This window comes from Mizuhopecten yessoensis, unplaced genomic scaffold (assembly GCF_002113885.1).
Source record: "Mizuhopecten yessoensis strain PY_sf001 unplaced genomic scaffold, ASM211388v2 scaffold4631, whole genome shotgun sequence".
Taxonomy (NCBI): domain Eukaryota; kingdom Metazoa; phylum Mollusca; class Bivalvia; order Pectinida; family Pectinidae; genus Mizuhopecten; species Mizuhopecten yessoensis.
This window is the reverse complement of record NW_018405643.1, coordinates 609,415-628,025: the sequence shown is the minus strand read 5'-3', so window position 1 is coordinate 628,025 and position 18,611 is coordinate 609,415. Positions and strand designations below refer to the sequence as shown.

The following is an 18,611-nucleotide window of genomic DNA, read 5'->3' as shown; positions in this document are numbered from 1 at the left end:
GGGGGGAAACACCTCGGATACAATACATCATAATGTGTCAGCCAAATCGTCAGTGTACACATGTTATGCACCGAAATGTGGTTGAGTGTAGCTAAGTATTTATTCTTGTTTATGTTAAATATTTTTTCATAGTGGAATATGAGTGCGCCTATGTTGAGGCAAATAGTCTATCAGCTAAATCACTAATATATTGACAAAATCGTTCAGTACTATTTATATAAATTCTAAGTTATTAATCACAAACAGTAATTCAACACTTATGTGCAAGCTTTCGAAAATGTATGTTTCCTTTATTTAGCAAAGAGTGCAAACATATTACCTGTCCCTCTAAATGCAAATAGTGTTATTTTGCAAAATGAATCTAATTCCGAGGACCATTTATACATTTTTTTGCATTTTTTTTGTAAAGTTAGATATTTATTCCAAAAAGAATTTCTTGTTGATAACGATAATGATAAGGTTGACGTTTGGTTATGGTATGTGTGGTAACGACTCTAATGATAGCCGATGTAGGCTATTTCAAAGCAGATTCATAGATGGCGAACACACAACTCCGGAGTCCATGCTGGTTATTACATTACTCACTTTAGTAAAGAGTTACTTCCGGTGTTCCGGTTGAGTACATACTAAAGTACTGATTATATTAGATGGACATTACATCATGTATAAAAGACATTCAAAGAAAAGTGGTATAATCCGTTCATGGTAATTTAAATACAAAAAAAGTAAAAATCAGGCTGTTTGCTTTAACATTGTCAGAGGAATACATTGTTTTTCTTATTGCTAATTTAAAAAAACAAGATCTGTTTAGTTTCATCAAAAGTTTTGTTCTAACTAAATCTGAAGAGAAGTGTGTTTTTCAGTGGTCATTATTTAATTTCAGGATGTAGTATATACAGTTATCTGTAATATAATAGTAATAATGATTCCATAATAGTTATCCGTCCTGGAGGCGTGGATTGCAGTCATTTTAGTTATATTGATTTTCTGTATAACTTTGAATGGCTCAATGGAATCGGCTAGATCATTAATGTCCATGCATTGATTATAATATACGGCACATTAGAAGAAGAATTTTTATATTTTGTTCAATCGGTTCAATAAATTATTCCAAGAACCAAATCATTTTTATGCAACATATGGCTATGAAACTAGTATAATGTACAGTACTAATGCTATAACAAAAAGACGTCTATATATTTATCACATAATGTACTGTCTTATCCAGTGAATATTCACATGTCATATTTTTTGCGTATTAACCTATGTAATATAACTTATCAGCCCCGTGACTGGCTGTAAGTTTCAATTTTTTTCAATTGTGACGTCACAGACTTGCGCACTGGAGTCAAAATGGCGTCTTTTTACATTTCAACGTTGCATGAAAATTGTCGTTTTACACGAATAAATGCCACAAATCTTGATTATGTGATAAAAAGAATCTTACACTCGTTTTCATTTCATATGAAATTTATGAAACTCGTCACAATTTTTTTTAATTTTAGCTCGCAAGAGGCTCACCTAATTGAAAAATTCTTAGACTCGTTTCATAAATCTCATATGAAATGCAAACTCATGTTAGATCCTATATATATTACCAGTTATTCCGTCACTGTAATCTGGATAACGCATGGTTATATCCACAATACCTCTTTCCCTCCGAGTCAATATGTGTACAAAAGTTACCATAGACGGCTGGGATGGTACTTCTGTTTAAAATTATCGCGTTCTGTTATTAAATTATTATATATTGAAAAGATATATCCCACCTTCGAAATTTTAGGAATCCGCTCTCGATAGACAAATGGTATCTTTCTTAATTCCTTAAAATATATCATGACAAGATTAAAGGTTCTTAGTAAGCCATTTGGTTGGCTCCAGAATATAAAATACAGACCAATGGCTAGGCTGAAACCTATCGTTTGAAGATTACGGAAATACTACACAAGAATAAATGCCAATCAATGTTATAGTTAAGCTGCCACGTAACTTCTTCAGTGTTTTTCAATACATGTACCCATTCCATATCTGAACCATTGCATTTCTGGTTAACTAATACGTCTTGTAGGTTCATGAGTTAAAAACGTTGTAGGAGGAAGATGCTTATGGAAAAAAACACATATTTCACATATATATGGAAAAAACAATGAAATTCAAATAACTGTCCCAATAGAAATAACCGACGATTTAGAAATCCACATTTACAACACTACATTTTAGGTAGGAGTGTCTATCTTATAACACCCTCGATACTCCAGGGTTACGCTCACGTACACTCTCTGCACCCATAGAGTATGTCATAGCAAAATTAAAAGCAGAAAGATAGCTGTTTGATTGATCTCAGGTAAAAATACCTGACCAATCGCTAGGCTTTGAAGATCACCCGTCCTTTGAAGATCACAAAGGGGTAACACCCGACTTCAAAGGCAGTCAACTTTTACCGTTACGTGACCGCGAGATTCTTTTGATGTACATCAAAGGATCGAACTAGTCTTCTTGTCTCATCAACAAGGGGGTGTAGATTGAGCCTTTCATTTTGCTATGACATATTCCAGGGGTGCAGAGAGCGAAAGTGAGCGTAACCCCTGGATATCGAGGATGGTCATATGCCTTCTTTTTTCACTGTTATGAAATTCTAGTTTGATAGAGGTGTACCAGTCCCCATACTGAACCTCTGTACCTTTTTATGATAAAGATATCACGCAATGTTTAAGAATTCTATCCTTTAAACAATTAATGGTCTTCAAATTTATATTAATTTACCAGAAATGTGGTGTTAGGAATGCATCTATTCAAAAACTGTTCGAGAAAATAAATATTGTAAATTATAATGTAATAAAAAAAATATGAATTTAAAATTAGAAATGAGAAAACAGTTAACGTATATAAGGGCTATCATTAAGTACAAATAGAAAGAATATCCGTCACATATAAGGGGCCGCGGTGGCCAAGTGGTTAAGGCGTCTGACATTCCCACTACATGTAGCCCTCCACCACTGGGTCATAGGTACGAGACCTACTTGGGCAGTCGACAGGTACTGGCCGTTGGTCGGTGTTTTTTCCGCGGTAACCCCGGCTTTTCTCCACCACCAAAACCTGGCACGTCCTTAAATTACCAAAGCTGTTAAAAGGACGTAAAACACAAACAAACCAAACTTCACATTATATAAATATATATATATACATATATCCGTGTAACATATTATTCTAGTAAGTATAATAGGTACAACATGATACGCGGAAACGTGTATAAATTTACATACGTTTTTCCACTAGTACAATCGATCAACCAGCATGACATCGGTTTATATATATATATATATATATATGTACGATCGCTGTTGTAAACTGTCCAAATATAAATAAAGACATTTCAGTGTATGTAAAGGGCTCCATTCATACTTCCATTCATATCAAGGTGTCCATTATCAGGGGCTGTGTTTCGATACCTTTTTACACAATAAACTAGGTCATTGGGTTGTTAGTTAGTGTACTATATGTAGTCTCATAATGGTAAGCAATTGTATATGACACATATCTACACGCATAACATTATTGGTTCTGAATCGAAATACATGTGTATGTTATGAAAGGTTAGCAATATCAGTGTTTTAACAGTAATAAATTTCTACTTCAGAGGTAGCTGTACGGCTATACATTTCTATATTGCCGAAACGTGTATGAAAGTGTACTGACAATCTTATAATATATTTCTCAAATATAGATCTTGCTTGGGATTGGGTGGAAACAGTTCTACAATGTGATCGTCGCAGAGATGTATTGTAATGTATCTACAGTATGAGCAATACCGGTGTATGTATAATATTTCAACATGGTGAACATTATCGGGGTTGTACGAAGTAAACACTAGGAGGTGAAAATGGTCGTCATTATCCGGTATCAGTTACTTTCAGTTTGTTTCGTTGTTTGTATCCGAGAAAATTTCGGCCCTGTTCTACACTTTGATTTGTCAGAATTAACTTTTGTGTCCAATATCGCCCATATTTGATATGTAGTTATTTAATGGTAGAGTATCATCACTACTACCACCTTCCTTTTTTATTAGAAATCACGGGTGTTAAATTGGCCTCTGATTGGTCAAAAGCTAGATGTTATCCAATATTGCTCAAATTTGGTATGTAGGTATATTATGACACTGAAATATATAACACCATTTCCATTTAGTCAATGAATAAAATGGTCACCATGAACTGGCTTTGTCAAAAAATCAAATTGATAGTACTCTTATTTGGTATATAAATGTTTAATAGCAACGAAAACTCTACCGAAACATTGAGCAACACGGCCGCCGTTCAGCGGTGTCTGATCGCTTGAGATATTATCCTATTTCACCCGTTGGTATAGTTATGGAATTGCGAGCTCTTTCTGGTGCATCGTCTGTAACAAAAGAATGAAGGACCGGACCTAGAGTGAGAGATTGGAGAAACTAAAGGTACAAACACTGGCCTTCGGGAAAATTAGGAGGAGGGGGTATGATAGAACTGTACAAAGCGACACTGGCCTTCGGGAGAATTAGGGAAGATCTGATAGAACTGTACAAAACAACACTGGCCTTCGGGAGAATTAGGGGAGATCTGATAGAACTGTACAAAACAGCACTGGCCTTCAGGAGAATTAGGGGGGTATGATAGAACTGTACAAAACAACACTGGCCTTCAGGAGAATTAGGGGAGATCTGATAGAACTGTACAAAACAACACTGGCCTTCAGGAGAATTAGGGGAGATCTGATAGAACTGTACAAAACAACACTGGCCTTCAGGAGAATTAGGGGAGATCTGATAGAACTGTACAAAACAACACTGGCCTTCAGGAGAATTAGGGGAGATCTGATAGAACTGTACAAAACAACACTGGCCTTCAGGAGAATTAGGGGAGATCTGATAGAACTGTACAAAACAACACTGGCCTTCAGGAGAATTAGGGGAGATCTGATAGAACTGTACAAAACAACACTGGCCTTCAGGAGAATTAGGGGAGATCTGATAGAACTGTACAAAACAACACTGGCCTTCAGGAGAATTAGGGGAGATCTGATAGAACTGTACAAAACAACACTGGCCTTCAGGAGAATTAGGGGAGATCTGATAGAACTGTACAAAACAACACTGGCCTTCAGGAGAATTAGGGGAGATCTGATAGAACTGTACAAAACAACACTGGCCTTCAGGAGAATTAGGGGAGATCTGATAGAACTGTACAAAACAACACTGGCCTTCAGGAGAATTAGGGGAGATCTGATAGAACTGTACAAAACAACACTGGCCTTCAGGAGAATTAGGGGAGATCTGATAGAACTGTACAAAACAACACTGGCCTTCAGGAGAATTAGGGGAGATCTGATAGAACTGTACAAAACAACACTGGCCTTCAGGAGAATTAGGGGAGATCTGATAGAACTGTACAAAACAACACTGGCCTTCAGGAGAATTAGGGGAGATCTGATAGAACTGTACAAAACAACACTGGCCTTCAGGAGAATTAGGGGAGATCTGATAGAACTGTACAAAACAACACTGGCCTTCAGGAGAATTAGGGGAGATCTGATAGAACTGTACAAAACAACACTGGCCTTCAGGAGAATTAGGGGAGATCTGATAGAACTGTACAAAACAACACTGGCCTTCAGGAGAATTAGGGGAGATCTGATAGAACTGTACAAAACAACACTGGCCTTCAGGAGAATTAGGGGAGATCTGATAGAACTGTACAAAACAACACTGGCCTTCAGGAGAATTAGGGGAGATCTGATAGAACTGTACAAAACAACACTGGCCTTCAGGAGAATTAGGGGAGATCTGATAGAACTGTACAAAACAACACTGGCCTTCAGGAGAATTAGGGGAGATCTGATAGAACTGTACAAAACAACACTGGCCTTCAGGAGAATTAGGGGAGATCTGATAGAACTGTACAAAACAACACTGGCCTTCAGGAGAATTAGGGGAGATCTGATAGAACTGTACAAAACAACACTGGCCTTCAGGAGAATTAGGGGAGATCTGATAGAACTGTACAAAACAACACTGGCCTTCAGGAGAATTAGGGGAGATCTGATAGAACTGTACAAAACAACACTGGCCTTCAGGAGAATTAGGGGAGATCTGATAGAACTGTACAAAACAACACTGGCCTTCAGGAGAATTAGGGGAGATCTGATAGAACTGTACAAAACAACACTGGCCTTCAGGAGAATTAGGGGAGATCTGATAGAACTGTACAAAACAACACTGGCCTTCAGGAGAATTAGGGGAGATCTGATAGAACTGTACAAAACAACACTGGCCTTCAGGAGAATTAGGGGAGATCTGATAGAACTGTACAAAACAACACTGGCCTTCAGGAGAATTAGGGGAGATCTGATAGAACTGTACAAAACAACACTGGCCTTCAGGAGAATTAGGGGAGATCTGATAGAACTGTACAAAACAACACTGGCCTTCAGGAGAATTAGGGGAGATCTGATAGAACTGTACAAAACAACACTGGCCTTCAGGAGAATTAGGGGAGATCTGATAGAACTGTACAAAACAACACTGGCCTTCAGGAGAATTAGGGGAGATCTGATAGAACTGTACAAAACAACACTGGCCTTCAGGAGAATTAGGGGAGATCTGATAGAACTGTACAAAACAACACTGGCCTTCAGGAGAATTAGGGGAGATCTGATAGAACTGTACAAAACAACACTGGCCTTCAGGAGAATTAGGGGAGATCTGATAGAACTGTACAAAACAACACTGGCCTTCAGGAGAATTAGGGGAGATCTGATAGAACTGTACAAAACAACACTGGCCTTCAGGAGAATTAGGGGAGATCTGATAGAACTGTACAAAACAACACTGGCCTTCAGGAGAATTAGGGGAGATCTGATAGAACTGTACAAAACAACACTGGCCTTCAGGAGAATTAGGGGAGATCTGATAGAACTGTACAAAACAACACTGGCCTTCAGGAGAATTAGGGGAGATCTGATAGAACTGTACAAAACAACACTGGCCTTCAGGAGAATTAGGGGAGATCTGATAGAACTGTACAAAACAACACTGGCCTTCAGGAGAATTAGGGGAGATCTGATAGAACTGTACAAAACAACACTGGCCTTCAGGAGAATTAGGGGAGATCTGATAGAACTGTACAAAACAACACTGGCCTTCAGGAGAATTAGGGGAGATCTGATAGAACTGTACAAAACAACACTGGCCTTCAGGAGAATTAGGGGAGATCTGATAGAACTGTACAAAACAACACTGGCCTTCAGGAGAATTAGGGGAGATCTGATAGAACTGTACAAAACAACACTGGCCTTCAGGAGAATTAGGGGAGATCTGCTGGAACTGTACAAAACAACACTGGCCTTCAGGAGAATAAGGGGAGATATGATAGAACTGTACAAAACAACACTGGCCTTCAGGAGAATTAGGGGGGATCTGATAGAACTGTACAAAACAACACTGGCCTTCAGGAGAATTAGGGGAGATCTGCTGGAACTGTTCAAAACAACACTGGCCTTCAGGAGAATTAGGGGATATCTGATAGAACTTACAAAACAACACTGGCCTTCAGGAGAATGTTTTAATGCTATTAAACTATGGAAAGATACCGCTGATCGCCACAGTGGCAGACGACACACCAAAACAATATTTCCTAAACGATCAATAAATATGCTTAGAAAAACAACTGTTTTTCAATCAGCACAGTGACAATTTGGAATGAACTGCTAGAACATGTCGTATCAGCATTAAATGTTAATTCTTTATAAAATAAGCTAGACAATCACTGGAAAAATTAATCTCGGTCTCGGGTAAAACAAAAAGAACAATCGCTAGGTTGATACAATCAAAATCGTTACGGCGTCAACAAGTCGTGTTCAAAAAGAATACGCCTACAAACCGAACGGTTGTTTCAGCGTGTCACTCACTGTAACTGGCTCGTCGATTGGTTGATAGAACGTTTGAGGTCGGTGTCGTCCTTGTAATCAAAAGCAGTGTACAACATTGTATCTTTTTTGGAGAGTTGTTGTTTGCGCGCTTTGTCAACTTACGATTACGCATACACGTATATGGAAATGTAAAATTTACATTGCATGTACATGTTTCAACCCATGTCTTACGACTTGAATGTTTTGTTTATTATGTACTTATCCACATTTTCGTGATCTATGATGGTATTTATGATTACAAGAGGGCAAAATGAAGAACATTACAAATGCTTGAAAGCTGCCCATACCGGCCGCTGCACTGAAAGGTAATATCATAGAACGGTGCAAGATGTAACGTTTACACGGTACGTAAATCAGGAAAGTCTTGTTTTCGTAAATATTCTTACCTTTAAATTGTTCAAGCTTACTATAGTTTAATTGTCATGACAATATTCTCAAATAGAACTGTATACATAAAAGTACTTCTTTGCATTGAATGACAGTTTCTTGGGCCGATTGCACACTTACTTTTATTATAAAATAAAATGTTATCGTTTTCGTGCACATCATTGTTATTATATAATTTACAAATATACTTAAGCAGGTATGAAAGTTATTTTACTGAATGAGTTGTCGAATCTTGCACCGTTCTATGATATTACTTCTCAGGTCAGCGGCCGGTATGGACAGCTTTCAAGCATATGTGTAATAATCTTCATTTTGCCCTCTTGTAATCATAAATACCATTATAGTTCACGAAAATGTAGATAAGTACACATGCAACAAAACATACAAGTCATGACACATGGTTTGACATATGTACATGCAATGCAAATTTTACATTTTCATATACGTGTATGCGTAATTGTAAGTTGACAATGCGCCCAAACAACAAGTCTCCGAAAAAGATACAATGTTGTTGTACACTGCTTTTGATTACAAGGACGACACCGACCTCAAACGTTCTATCGACCAATCGACAAGCCAGATACAGTGAGTGACACGCTGAAACAACCGTTCGGTTTGTAGGCGTATTCTTTTTGAACACGACTTGTTGACGCCGTAACGATTTTGATTGTATACCTGTTCTTTGAAGATTACAGAGGAGCGACACCTGACCTCAAAGCCTGTCAATTTTACAGTTACGCGACTGACTGATTCTTTTGATGTACATCAAAGGGTAGTCTGAATTATTCTGACGTTTTATCAACTTTTTTCATATCGGTCTGTCGTCGATTAACGTCAGAACTCCGGCCCTCTATAATATGCGGGAAATATGCGACCCGCGCCCGGAGCGCCCTTCAAACTGTTATTTTAGAAACAAATCGTCACTTTCACACACATGTCGCACATGGATCGAAAGATCTATTCTTTATGCACTATGTGGTATCAATAACATATTTCAAAGATCATTACGAAAAGTATTTTCCAACGTTTTCTATACCAACCCATGTTTTTAATGGAAATTAGGCCATGAGCAATGTCACATGACTTGACGAGATCTCGCGTTACCGAAGGTATTTGCCAACGTTATGACGTAGGCCGGCGAGATTTTAGTCACGTGGCATTGGAAGACGGGGCTATCAAAAAACGAGAGTAAAACAAAGTAAGTTTGAAAAAATATGTTTTTAGTGATTGTATTGGTTGTTTGAAGCATGTTATGTATGTTCATCTTGTGCATAAAGAATAGATATTTCGATCCATGTGCGACATGTGTGTGAAAGTGACGATTTGTTTCTAAAATAACAGTTTGAAGTGCGCTCCGGGCGCGGGTCGCATATTTCCCGCATATTATAGAGGGCCGGAGTTCTGACGTTAATCGACGACAAACCGATATGAAAAAAGTTGATAAAACGTCAGAATAATTCGGACTAATCAAAGGGTCAGACTGATCCACAAGATGGTGCACAATGAGCCTTTGATTTCGCTATGACATATTCCAGGGGTGTAGAGAGCGAAAGTGAACGTAACCCCTGGATATCGAGGATGGGATAGACTTCACCTCAAGTCCATAACTGTAAGTGTTTGTGGAAGGAGGTATAATACCTCAATGGTAAACCTTGGCTATTGTAAAAATGTAATCATATAGATGGTTTAAAATCCTTTTGATGCCTGATATTATATACGTTATTTGATTGTTCTCATCCAAACGTTTTTCCCTGTTTTTCAGATGTTGTTTTCGTCGTGGACAAGTCAGGGAGTATTGACCAGTCGGACTTCGACACGGCTATTGATTTTCTCAAAGATATCATTACCGCCCTGACCATTGGTGTGAACGACGTCCAGGTATCTGTGGTCAGTTTCTCTGATACTTATAATGAAGAATTCGACCTGAACGACAACGCGGATCAGGCGAGTCTTCTTACCGCAGTCAATGGGCTTAAATCGTCCATTACGACTAATGGAGGAACTTTTACAGCCGACGCTTTGAACTATGTTCAGAGTTCTTCATTCACCACGGGGAAGGGGGCCAGGACGGACGCTGATCCCATAGTCATCGTTATGACAGATGGACTCTCTCAGAATACAGCGCAAACAACCACAGCAGCCGACCTTATCCGGAGTTCCATAACAGGCAGTATTATCTACGTGATAGGTATAGGAGCCGACCTCAGCTCTACAACACAGGAACTGCTGAACATTGCTAGTGACCCGGATGCTGATAACGTCTTGTATGTCACATATTTCACGTACATATGCAACCTCGTTCCCGATATTGCTGTCAAAATAGGTAAGTACGATTTCTGAAACAATTGACATAGTTTGTACAAAACAAATTATAATTATACATTACAAGTGATTATGTGTGATGGTATAATTAAGTGAGAGCATCCTTGCTATAAGACCGTTTTATATCAACTGTTCTTAATACACTGTCGATTATTTTTATTGGTTTTTCATTAAAGTTCCACAAGGTATATTTTTTTTCTCAGAATTATCAAAGCTAAAGTGATGATGGTAAAGAAGCTCCTATTTATAGTAACACTTTTGGCAGTAGTACGGGAATCTTTGATTTTTAAACATTTGATTTTCCTTCCCTCAGTAGTAACATGCCAATCGTTTCTGTCGATTAAACTAAAATGACACAATCAATTAACATTTTACCTTACATTAGGTTATGTCAATCAACTACTGAGTTGCCATACCTTCGTGGTCATAATCGGTTTTGAGATTTTTCAATTAGTTTCATATACGAAACAGCTTACGTGTTCAATACCTGCATACATTTTTGACAAATGAATTTATTTTTTCAGGAAACTTTAAAAAAAAAAACACCCGCTATTATCTGTAAATGGTTTTATATGCAACAATGCCCGATTCGTCTTGTCAACGGTTCTTTTTATTCTAAACAGTTAAGTATCTGGGTTATATAATATAATCTGGACTGTGTTCAGTATCACAACGTCATATAGACGTATTTCGAGTTCTGGTGCTTAAGTTATGTACCTCCTTAGACTACATGAGACAAATATATTCCTCTCTAGATTCATCGGTGTCCGTTTCTGTCGCTGGCGATTGTGAACAAACGACAACTACCGTGTTTGTTGGAAAAGGTGGAGTAGTGGTGACAACTACAACAACTACGACACCCACAACAACGGCAGCTGCAGCCGGTGGAGGAGGTTCTAACAGCGTGCACATGGCAGCTTCCTCAGACAGTGATAACGGTAAGGTATCATGGTGGGATATACTCGTCTGCTTCTGCAGACAGGGGTACCGGTTAGATCCCATAGTTGGATATATGCTTTTAAGCTTTTTCAGGCAGAGGTAACGGTAAGGTCTCATAGTGGGGTATACTCGTCAGCTTCCTCAGGCAGAAGTGACTGTTAGGTCTCATAGTGGGGTATACTCGTCAGCTTCCTCAGGCAGAATTAGCTATTAAGTCTCATTGTGGTATGTACTCGTCAGCTTCCTCAGGCAGAATTAGCTATTAAGTCTCATTGTGGTATGTACTCGTCAGCTTCCTCAGGCAGAATTAGCTATTAAGTCTCATTGTGGTATGTACTCGTCAGCTTCCTCAGGCAGAATTAGCTATTAAGTCTCATTGTGGTATGTACTCGTCAGCTTCCTCAGGCTGAAGTAAATGTTAGGTCTCATTGTGGTATATACTCGTCAGCTTCCTCAGGCAGAAGTTCCTCGTCAGCTTCCTCAGGTAGAAGTAACTGTTAGGTCTCATTGTGGTATATTCTCGTCAGCTTCCTCAGGCAGAAGTTACTCGTCAGCTTCCTCCGGTAGAAGAAACTGTTAGGTCTCATTGTGATATATACTTGTCGGCTTCCTCAGGCAGAAGTAACTGTTAGGTATCATTGTGGGGTATACTCGTCAGCTTCTTCAGGCAGAAGTAACTGTTAGGTCTCATTGTGATATATACTTGTCAGCTTCCTCAGGCAGAAGTTACTCGTCAGCTTCCTCCGGTAGAAGAAACTGTTAGGTCTCATTGTGGTATATACTTCTCGGCTTCCTCAGGCAGAAGTAACTGTTAGGTCTCATTGGGGGGTATACTCGTCAGCTTCCTCAGGCAGAATTAGCTATTAAGTCTCATTGTGGTATGTACTCGTCAGCTTCCTCAGGCTGAAGTAACTGTTAGGTCTCATTGTGGTATATTCTCGTCAGCTTCCTCAGGCAGAAGTTACTCGTCAGCTTCCTCAGGCAGAAGAAACTGTTAGGTCTCATTGTGATATATACTTGTCAGCTTCCTGAGGCAGAAGTAACTGTTAGGTCTCATTGTGATATATACTTGTCGGCTTCCTCAGGCAGAAGTAACTGTTAGGTATCATTGTGGGGTATACTCGTCAGCTTCTTCAGGCAGAAGTAACTGTTAGGTCTCATTGTGATATATACTTGTCAGCTTCCTCAGGCAGAAGTAACGGTTAGGTCTCATTGTGGGGTATACTCGTCAGCTTCCTCAGGAAGAAGTAACTGTTAGGTCTCATTGTGGTATATACTTGTCAGCTTCCTCAGGCAGAAGTAACTGTTAGGTATCATTGTGGGGTATACTCGTCAGCTTCTTCAGGCAGAAGTAACTGTTAGGTCTCATTGGGGGGTATACTCGTCAGCTTCCTCAGGCAGAAGTGACTGTTAGGTCTCATAGTGGTGTATACTCGTCAGCTTCCTCAGGCAGAATTAGCTATTAAGTCTCATTGTGGTATGTACTCGTCAGCTTCCTCAGGCAGAATTAGCTATTAAGTCTCATTGTGGTATGTACTCGTCAGCTTCCTCAGGCTGAAGTAACTGGTAAGTCTCATTGTGGTATATACTCGTCAGCTTCCTCAGGCAGAAGTTACTCGTCAGCTTCCTCAGGCAGAAGAAACTGTTAGGTCTCATTGTGATATATACTTGTCAGCTTCCTCAGGCAGAAGTTACTCGTCAGCTTCCTCAGGTAGAAGAAACTGTTAGGTCTCATTGTGATATATACTTGTCAGCTTCCTCAGGCAGAAGTAACTGTTAGGTCTCATTGTGGGGTATACTTGTCAGCTTCCTCAGGCAGAAGTAACTGTTAGGTCTCATTGTGGTATATACTCGTCAGCTTCCTCAGGCAGAAGTTACTCGTCAGCTTCCTCAGGCAGAAGTAGCTGTTAGGTCTCATTGTGGTATATACTCGTCAGCTTCCTCAGGCAGAAGTAACTGTTAGGTCTCATTGTGGTGTATACTCGTCAGCTTCCTCAGGCTGAAGTTACTGTTAGGTATCATTGTGGTATATACTTGTCAGCTTCCCAGGCGGTTCATATTCTTACAGTGACGTACATTGTATATTCGGAAAAGCTTTCTTTTCTCCAAATCAATGTCTTAATATTTACGTACGTTTTGGCAACACAAGTTACCTTCTGCTTGAATTTGCATTTGATTCACAATTCAGAGCAAGTTCTTAGTATCATGATTTTCAAATATATGTTCTACTGACAAAAACTTTTCTTCCAGAGAGACTTCAATCTGTGCTGAGTAATATAAGATGGTCGTTTTTTCATAAGTTTAATCGAAATGCCAATGGCACTAGAGGATTGGCGGCAAGAACGTGTTTCTTTGTATATTTAAACTTCCGAGAAATACGATGCTACGACTTGACCTAAAAGTGAGCACGTGGTTTCGGCAATAACAAAAACATTGTATTCATCCGCAACGAGCTGTCAAGCTTGGAAAAGGGGGGCCTTTATAAACACGAATGGATTTTTGACGTTTTGAGGATGCTATTAACGTCAAAAAGCATTCTTTAAGCATCGTGATAATTTTGTCGGAATTTTGAAGACCTCAACAAGAAAGTCTACGCTGTTGTTCGACTTTTCGTGCAAGCACGACGCCTATAATATAAATTAACGGCCAAAGGGACCGCCAAAACTAAAGCTTCACACGGATATCATGACAGTTGTCATATGCACAGGTACTACTAGCCAAGTCTGTCAATACACCTATCATATAAAAGATTATAGTATGGGTGTACTGATAGACGAAGCTAGGAACTGTGCCATATGTGATCATTGAGGTTGGCGTCGCGTTTTCTGTTAGTACTTGTGTGTTTCTTTTCTTTTGATGTCTCCACGGTTCCTATTAACTTTGTGTTTCGATTTTGTATGTTGATGCTTGATGTTTTATATGTGTTTTTCTTGTCTTTGTAGACGACACTGCGATCATTGCGGGGGTCACGACATCAGTCGGAGTGGTGGCTATGGGGGCTGCAGGGGCAGGCATGTTCTACAGGTACAAAAAGGGGCTAGGACCGTGTAACAAGTAAGTACGCATTTACAACTCCGCATTAAAGCCATTTTGGTATCAGTGAGGTTCTTTCATTCCCGTTACTTGGTAGTATAAGGATATAGCCGAGAAGAAGAGATATCTACCAAATGCCATTAGGTTTCTTGTAAATTAGTATTTATTATGGATGTCTTTGGCCGTCAAATTTCGTAATTTTATATAAACATATGTATTAGTTTTACTGGTAAATTCAGAGGAGTCTTTTCTTTGTATTGCTGCATTTAACCTGCGTAAAATGATAATCCAAAGAAAAATTCACATCCAGTGTGCATCTTTACGTCATTGTTTCCGATTAAATTACGTTTAACATTATTATTCATTCATTTTTTTTTTATCTTATTTTAGGGTTTCTTCTGGTATAAAAACAGCATGGGCATAACATGATAGATGTTCATTTGGAGTTATTAGGAGTTATTTCAACATCATGGGAAACAAGCACGACTTTTATTTCAAACCAATGAACCATAACATTACACCGAGACAGAAGGAAGTGTTTTATGGAATACGTAAATCGATCGGTCATCATGCTAATTGGGCAGACACTGTTACAACAGAAGTGCGCGGGATGAGTCTAATTTCAAAACTCGTATCATTGTCCTATCAAATGTTTTTATCTTGTCAGAGTGACATCTACATTATTTAATTGACTTTGAAAATCATCACAAATTAAGAATTAAGAAAACATGTATAAGAACGTAGTTTTATTTTTAAAATATGGAAATGTGTTTGTTGGGTATGGAATTCAGTACACGCTAACTTATCAAATATACGAGGTTCGAGTGACCTCGAGAAGGAAACAACAACAACAAAGTGGCATTGGCAGGGAACCCGGATGGACTGAGGGGGTAAAGGACACTGCGTATAACCTACAAGCGCACATTTAAGGTACAACGACGACAACCTTGTGGCGACACTTCGAAAGGTCCTGAGCTTGCTGTAACAGATAGGATACGTGCGTGCGCCCATAGAATACAAGGAAAAGATATAATATTGTAGTTGTTACATATAGGAGATCTGTCGTTCCAAGGAGCATTGATACCATCTGCTGTAATGGTGTCCCAACAGATAAAACAACATTCGTTTTGTTTCGTTTTAGTTAAAGTTTGTGTTCAGTATGGTAATTTTATCATTCTGTAACAATAATTGCCATTTCTAGATGAGTGTCCTTGCAAGCGACTTGAAACCATTAATCGTTTATGAAAAAAAATGAAACGGAAACTATAGCCCAAGTTTCCTCTGGCCCTGGCACCAGACAGTAATTTTCAGATTGATGTCAGGTGTGATCTATCTGTCAAAGTCTTGCGTCGAGGCCAGAGTAAACTCGGGCAACGGAAACTATTGAAACCCTTTCCTATTCTTCATTTTTCAACATTTCTAAACGACGTAGAGTTAACATAGCAGGATCACGGACTTTGATCTAATCTGATTCCGTGGCAGGACCTAATCTTTATGTTTTTCGATTGGACAATCAAGGAGACATGATCACAATTTAACAATTTTATTAGATGATGTACTGACAATAGTATCGTCCACATCGTATCCACTGACACATAGCAATATACATAGAGACTCTCTACCTACGCCACAAACAACTCAAGCACTAGGATGTCTGACGTCCGCAGTACTCACTCAGGTCAGTCAGGCAGCCACCCTACACTCTGTTACGTCAGGTATGCAGATAACGTTATTCTAAAATTAAGTATTTATTATTATTATTATACTTTAAATCTTTAAGTTGTACGTTTCAATTAGCGCAACATACACAAATTTAATCACAAAATAATGTGTTTTATCATTAAAATGGAAACATTCTCAATTTCTGTGTTAAAAAATCTAGACTTAGTGTAAAAAAAAATGTTTTTCCGATTACTTTTTGCATTAAAGTGAAGATGAACATTTACGAAAAAAAGTCAGTTTTTTCTTTTGCAAATAAAAAATTCTTGAGTTAACATTCAGAAATAGTCTTAAAAATTTCACAATTAAAGGAAATCATTTTTATGTAATTTTTTCATATTTTTGAAGTTTTTATAAATCTAGAAATATTAATATATTTTTCATAATTGATAAACGATTATCTTAAACCCTTTTTGTCAAACATAGATGAACATAATGCCTGAATTCAATAACTTAGAAGACACAAACAAAGGTAGCGCGCGTGGGGACAGCCCTGATTAATAGAGTGTACAGTGGACAGCCTTTCACGGTTGTTCCTGGGTAAAGAACTGTGACGGAGACCACTGTATAGTAACTGTCTTTGGCATCGCAATATTCAAATGCTGGATTTACTTGTGACAGAAAGGGAATCACACACAACAAATATAAATATCATTTTTTCCTCCATAACAGACTCCTCCTTCCAGGAATACAAGTTACATGTGTATATGTACAAATAGATCTGTTCAATGCATTCACTAATAAAACAATTACTGTTGAGGCAATAAAATCAATATCAAAACATCACGTATGATGTTAATCTGTACAGTATCAACAAATACAGGCAGTAAAATTAAAATACAGCAAAACAATGGCGACTTCTATATCAGAACTTGGCTTAACTCATTCACCCCTGAAATGGCTTAACTCATTCACCCCTGAAATTTTATAATGAGCTATTCCAACCTTTGAAATGGAAGAGTTCAAATGTGTCTTCAGGGGTGAATGAGTTATGTTTAGTTTCACTTTATAAAGCCCTAACAAATCAAGATGTGCTGTACTGAGTCAAATACTTTGGTATCAACTGAACTTGGTTCAAAAACATGGGACATTTTTTAACAAGGATATGGGACAGTTAAAAATATTAAATTCTAAAATAAATATAAAATGTATAATTATTATATACCCATGCCTACAAAGTAAAAATATCCCTCACAGTACAAAATATTATCATGAAGATAAGGGGAGATAATATTTATTAAAAATTGTCGATAAAATTTATCTTCCTATATAATACAGAGGTTATCAATAAAATATATAATCATGTATTGGTGTCGTTGAGAAAATGATACTTCTACAGCGGATTGCTAGACTTGAAGGTTGGACAAAGAATCGTACTCTTGGGACAAGATTCTTCATACTGTCAAGCTAAGGATATTTTTATCTCCTTCCACAAAAGGATATTCTGGTGATGAAATGTTTTCTACATTAATTGTCCTGCAATGCTATGACATTTGATTGTAAAAAGTGATATCTTTTGTTTTTCAACATGTGTTAAGCTAGCCTGTGTCTGGAGAGAAATCATGAATAAAGCACAAGAAAATTCAGTGGAGGGTAAGAGAATGAAGGATCCGGTGTTTTCGTGATAGTTTAAAAATAATTTTTATTTAAATCTGTTCAAAAAAATATGTCTTTCTTTAAAATTGGTTCTTGGTCTTATCTGAAACTGATGAGTAACATGTATTTTTTTTATTAAAAAAAAAGTAAAACCTTTCATGAAATTTTGATTTTGAATACAGTAGTGGTATTTGCAAACCTGTATGATTTGGACAAGTACTTTTTTTAAATGAAATGCTTGAAATATTTTTTCCTTGAAAATCTTGTCTGTGTCTTTATCATGATTTACAAACATTAATGATTTGTATTTATGATATTTCTCATCAATGTAAATTAAGCACTATTAAGTTTTGGTAAAGGAGATTTTCTTGATTTATAGAATTTCTTCACATACATTTCCTGATATCTAAAAATATAAACAAGCAAGTAGGTAGGGAAATTTATCAACTTACCATAATTTTACTGATTAAGCTTTTTAACTTTATGCCTCATTTCATAAATAATTGCCATTCCTAGATGTGGAGTTGTGCATATTAATAAATAAAACTTGATCACAGACAAGTATAATAAATAGTACACCATTAAACCTTCTTCATTTGTATGCTCTCCAGAACTTAATGCCATGAGACGTGGGGGGTGGGGGATGGGGGTTG

At 37.9% G+C, this 18,611-nt stretch overlaps 1 protein-coding gene across 1 annotated transcript in view; it reads left to right on the top strand.

Annotated features, from left to right (window-relative positions):
• Positions 1-17,252, top strand: part of LOC110449525 (collagen alpha-1(XII) chain-like) — a 19,819-nt gene extending 2,567 nt beyond the window's left edge. The window contains exons 2-5 of the mRNA XM_021496446.1: positions 10,112-10,672; positions 11,427-11,609; positions 14,553-14,664; positions 15,034-17,252. Coding sequence (XP_021352121.1) covers positions 10,112-10,672; positions 11,427-11,609; positions 14,553-14,664; positions 15,034-15,067 — 890 coding nt within the window. The 3' untranslated portion in view covers positions 15,068-17,252. The remainder of the gene's footprint in view (positions 1-10,111; positions 10,673-11,426; positions 11,610-14,552; positions 14,665-15,033) is intronic.
• Positions 17,253-18,611: the final 1,359 nt, after the last annotated feature.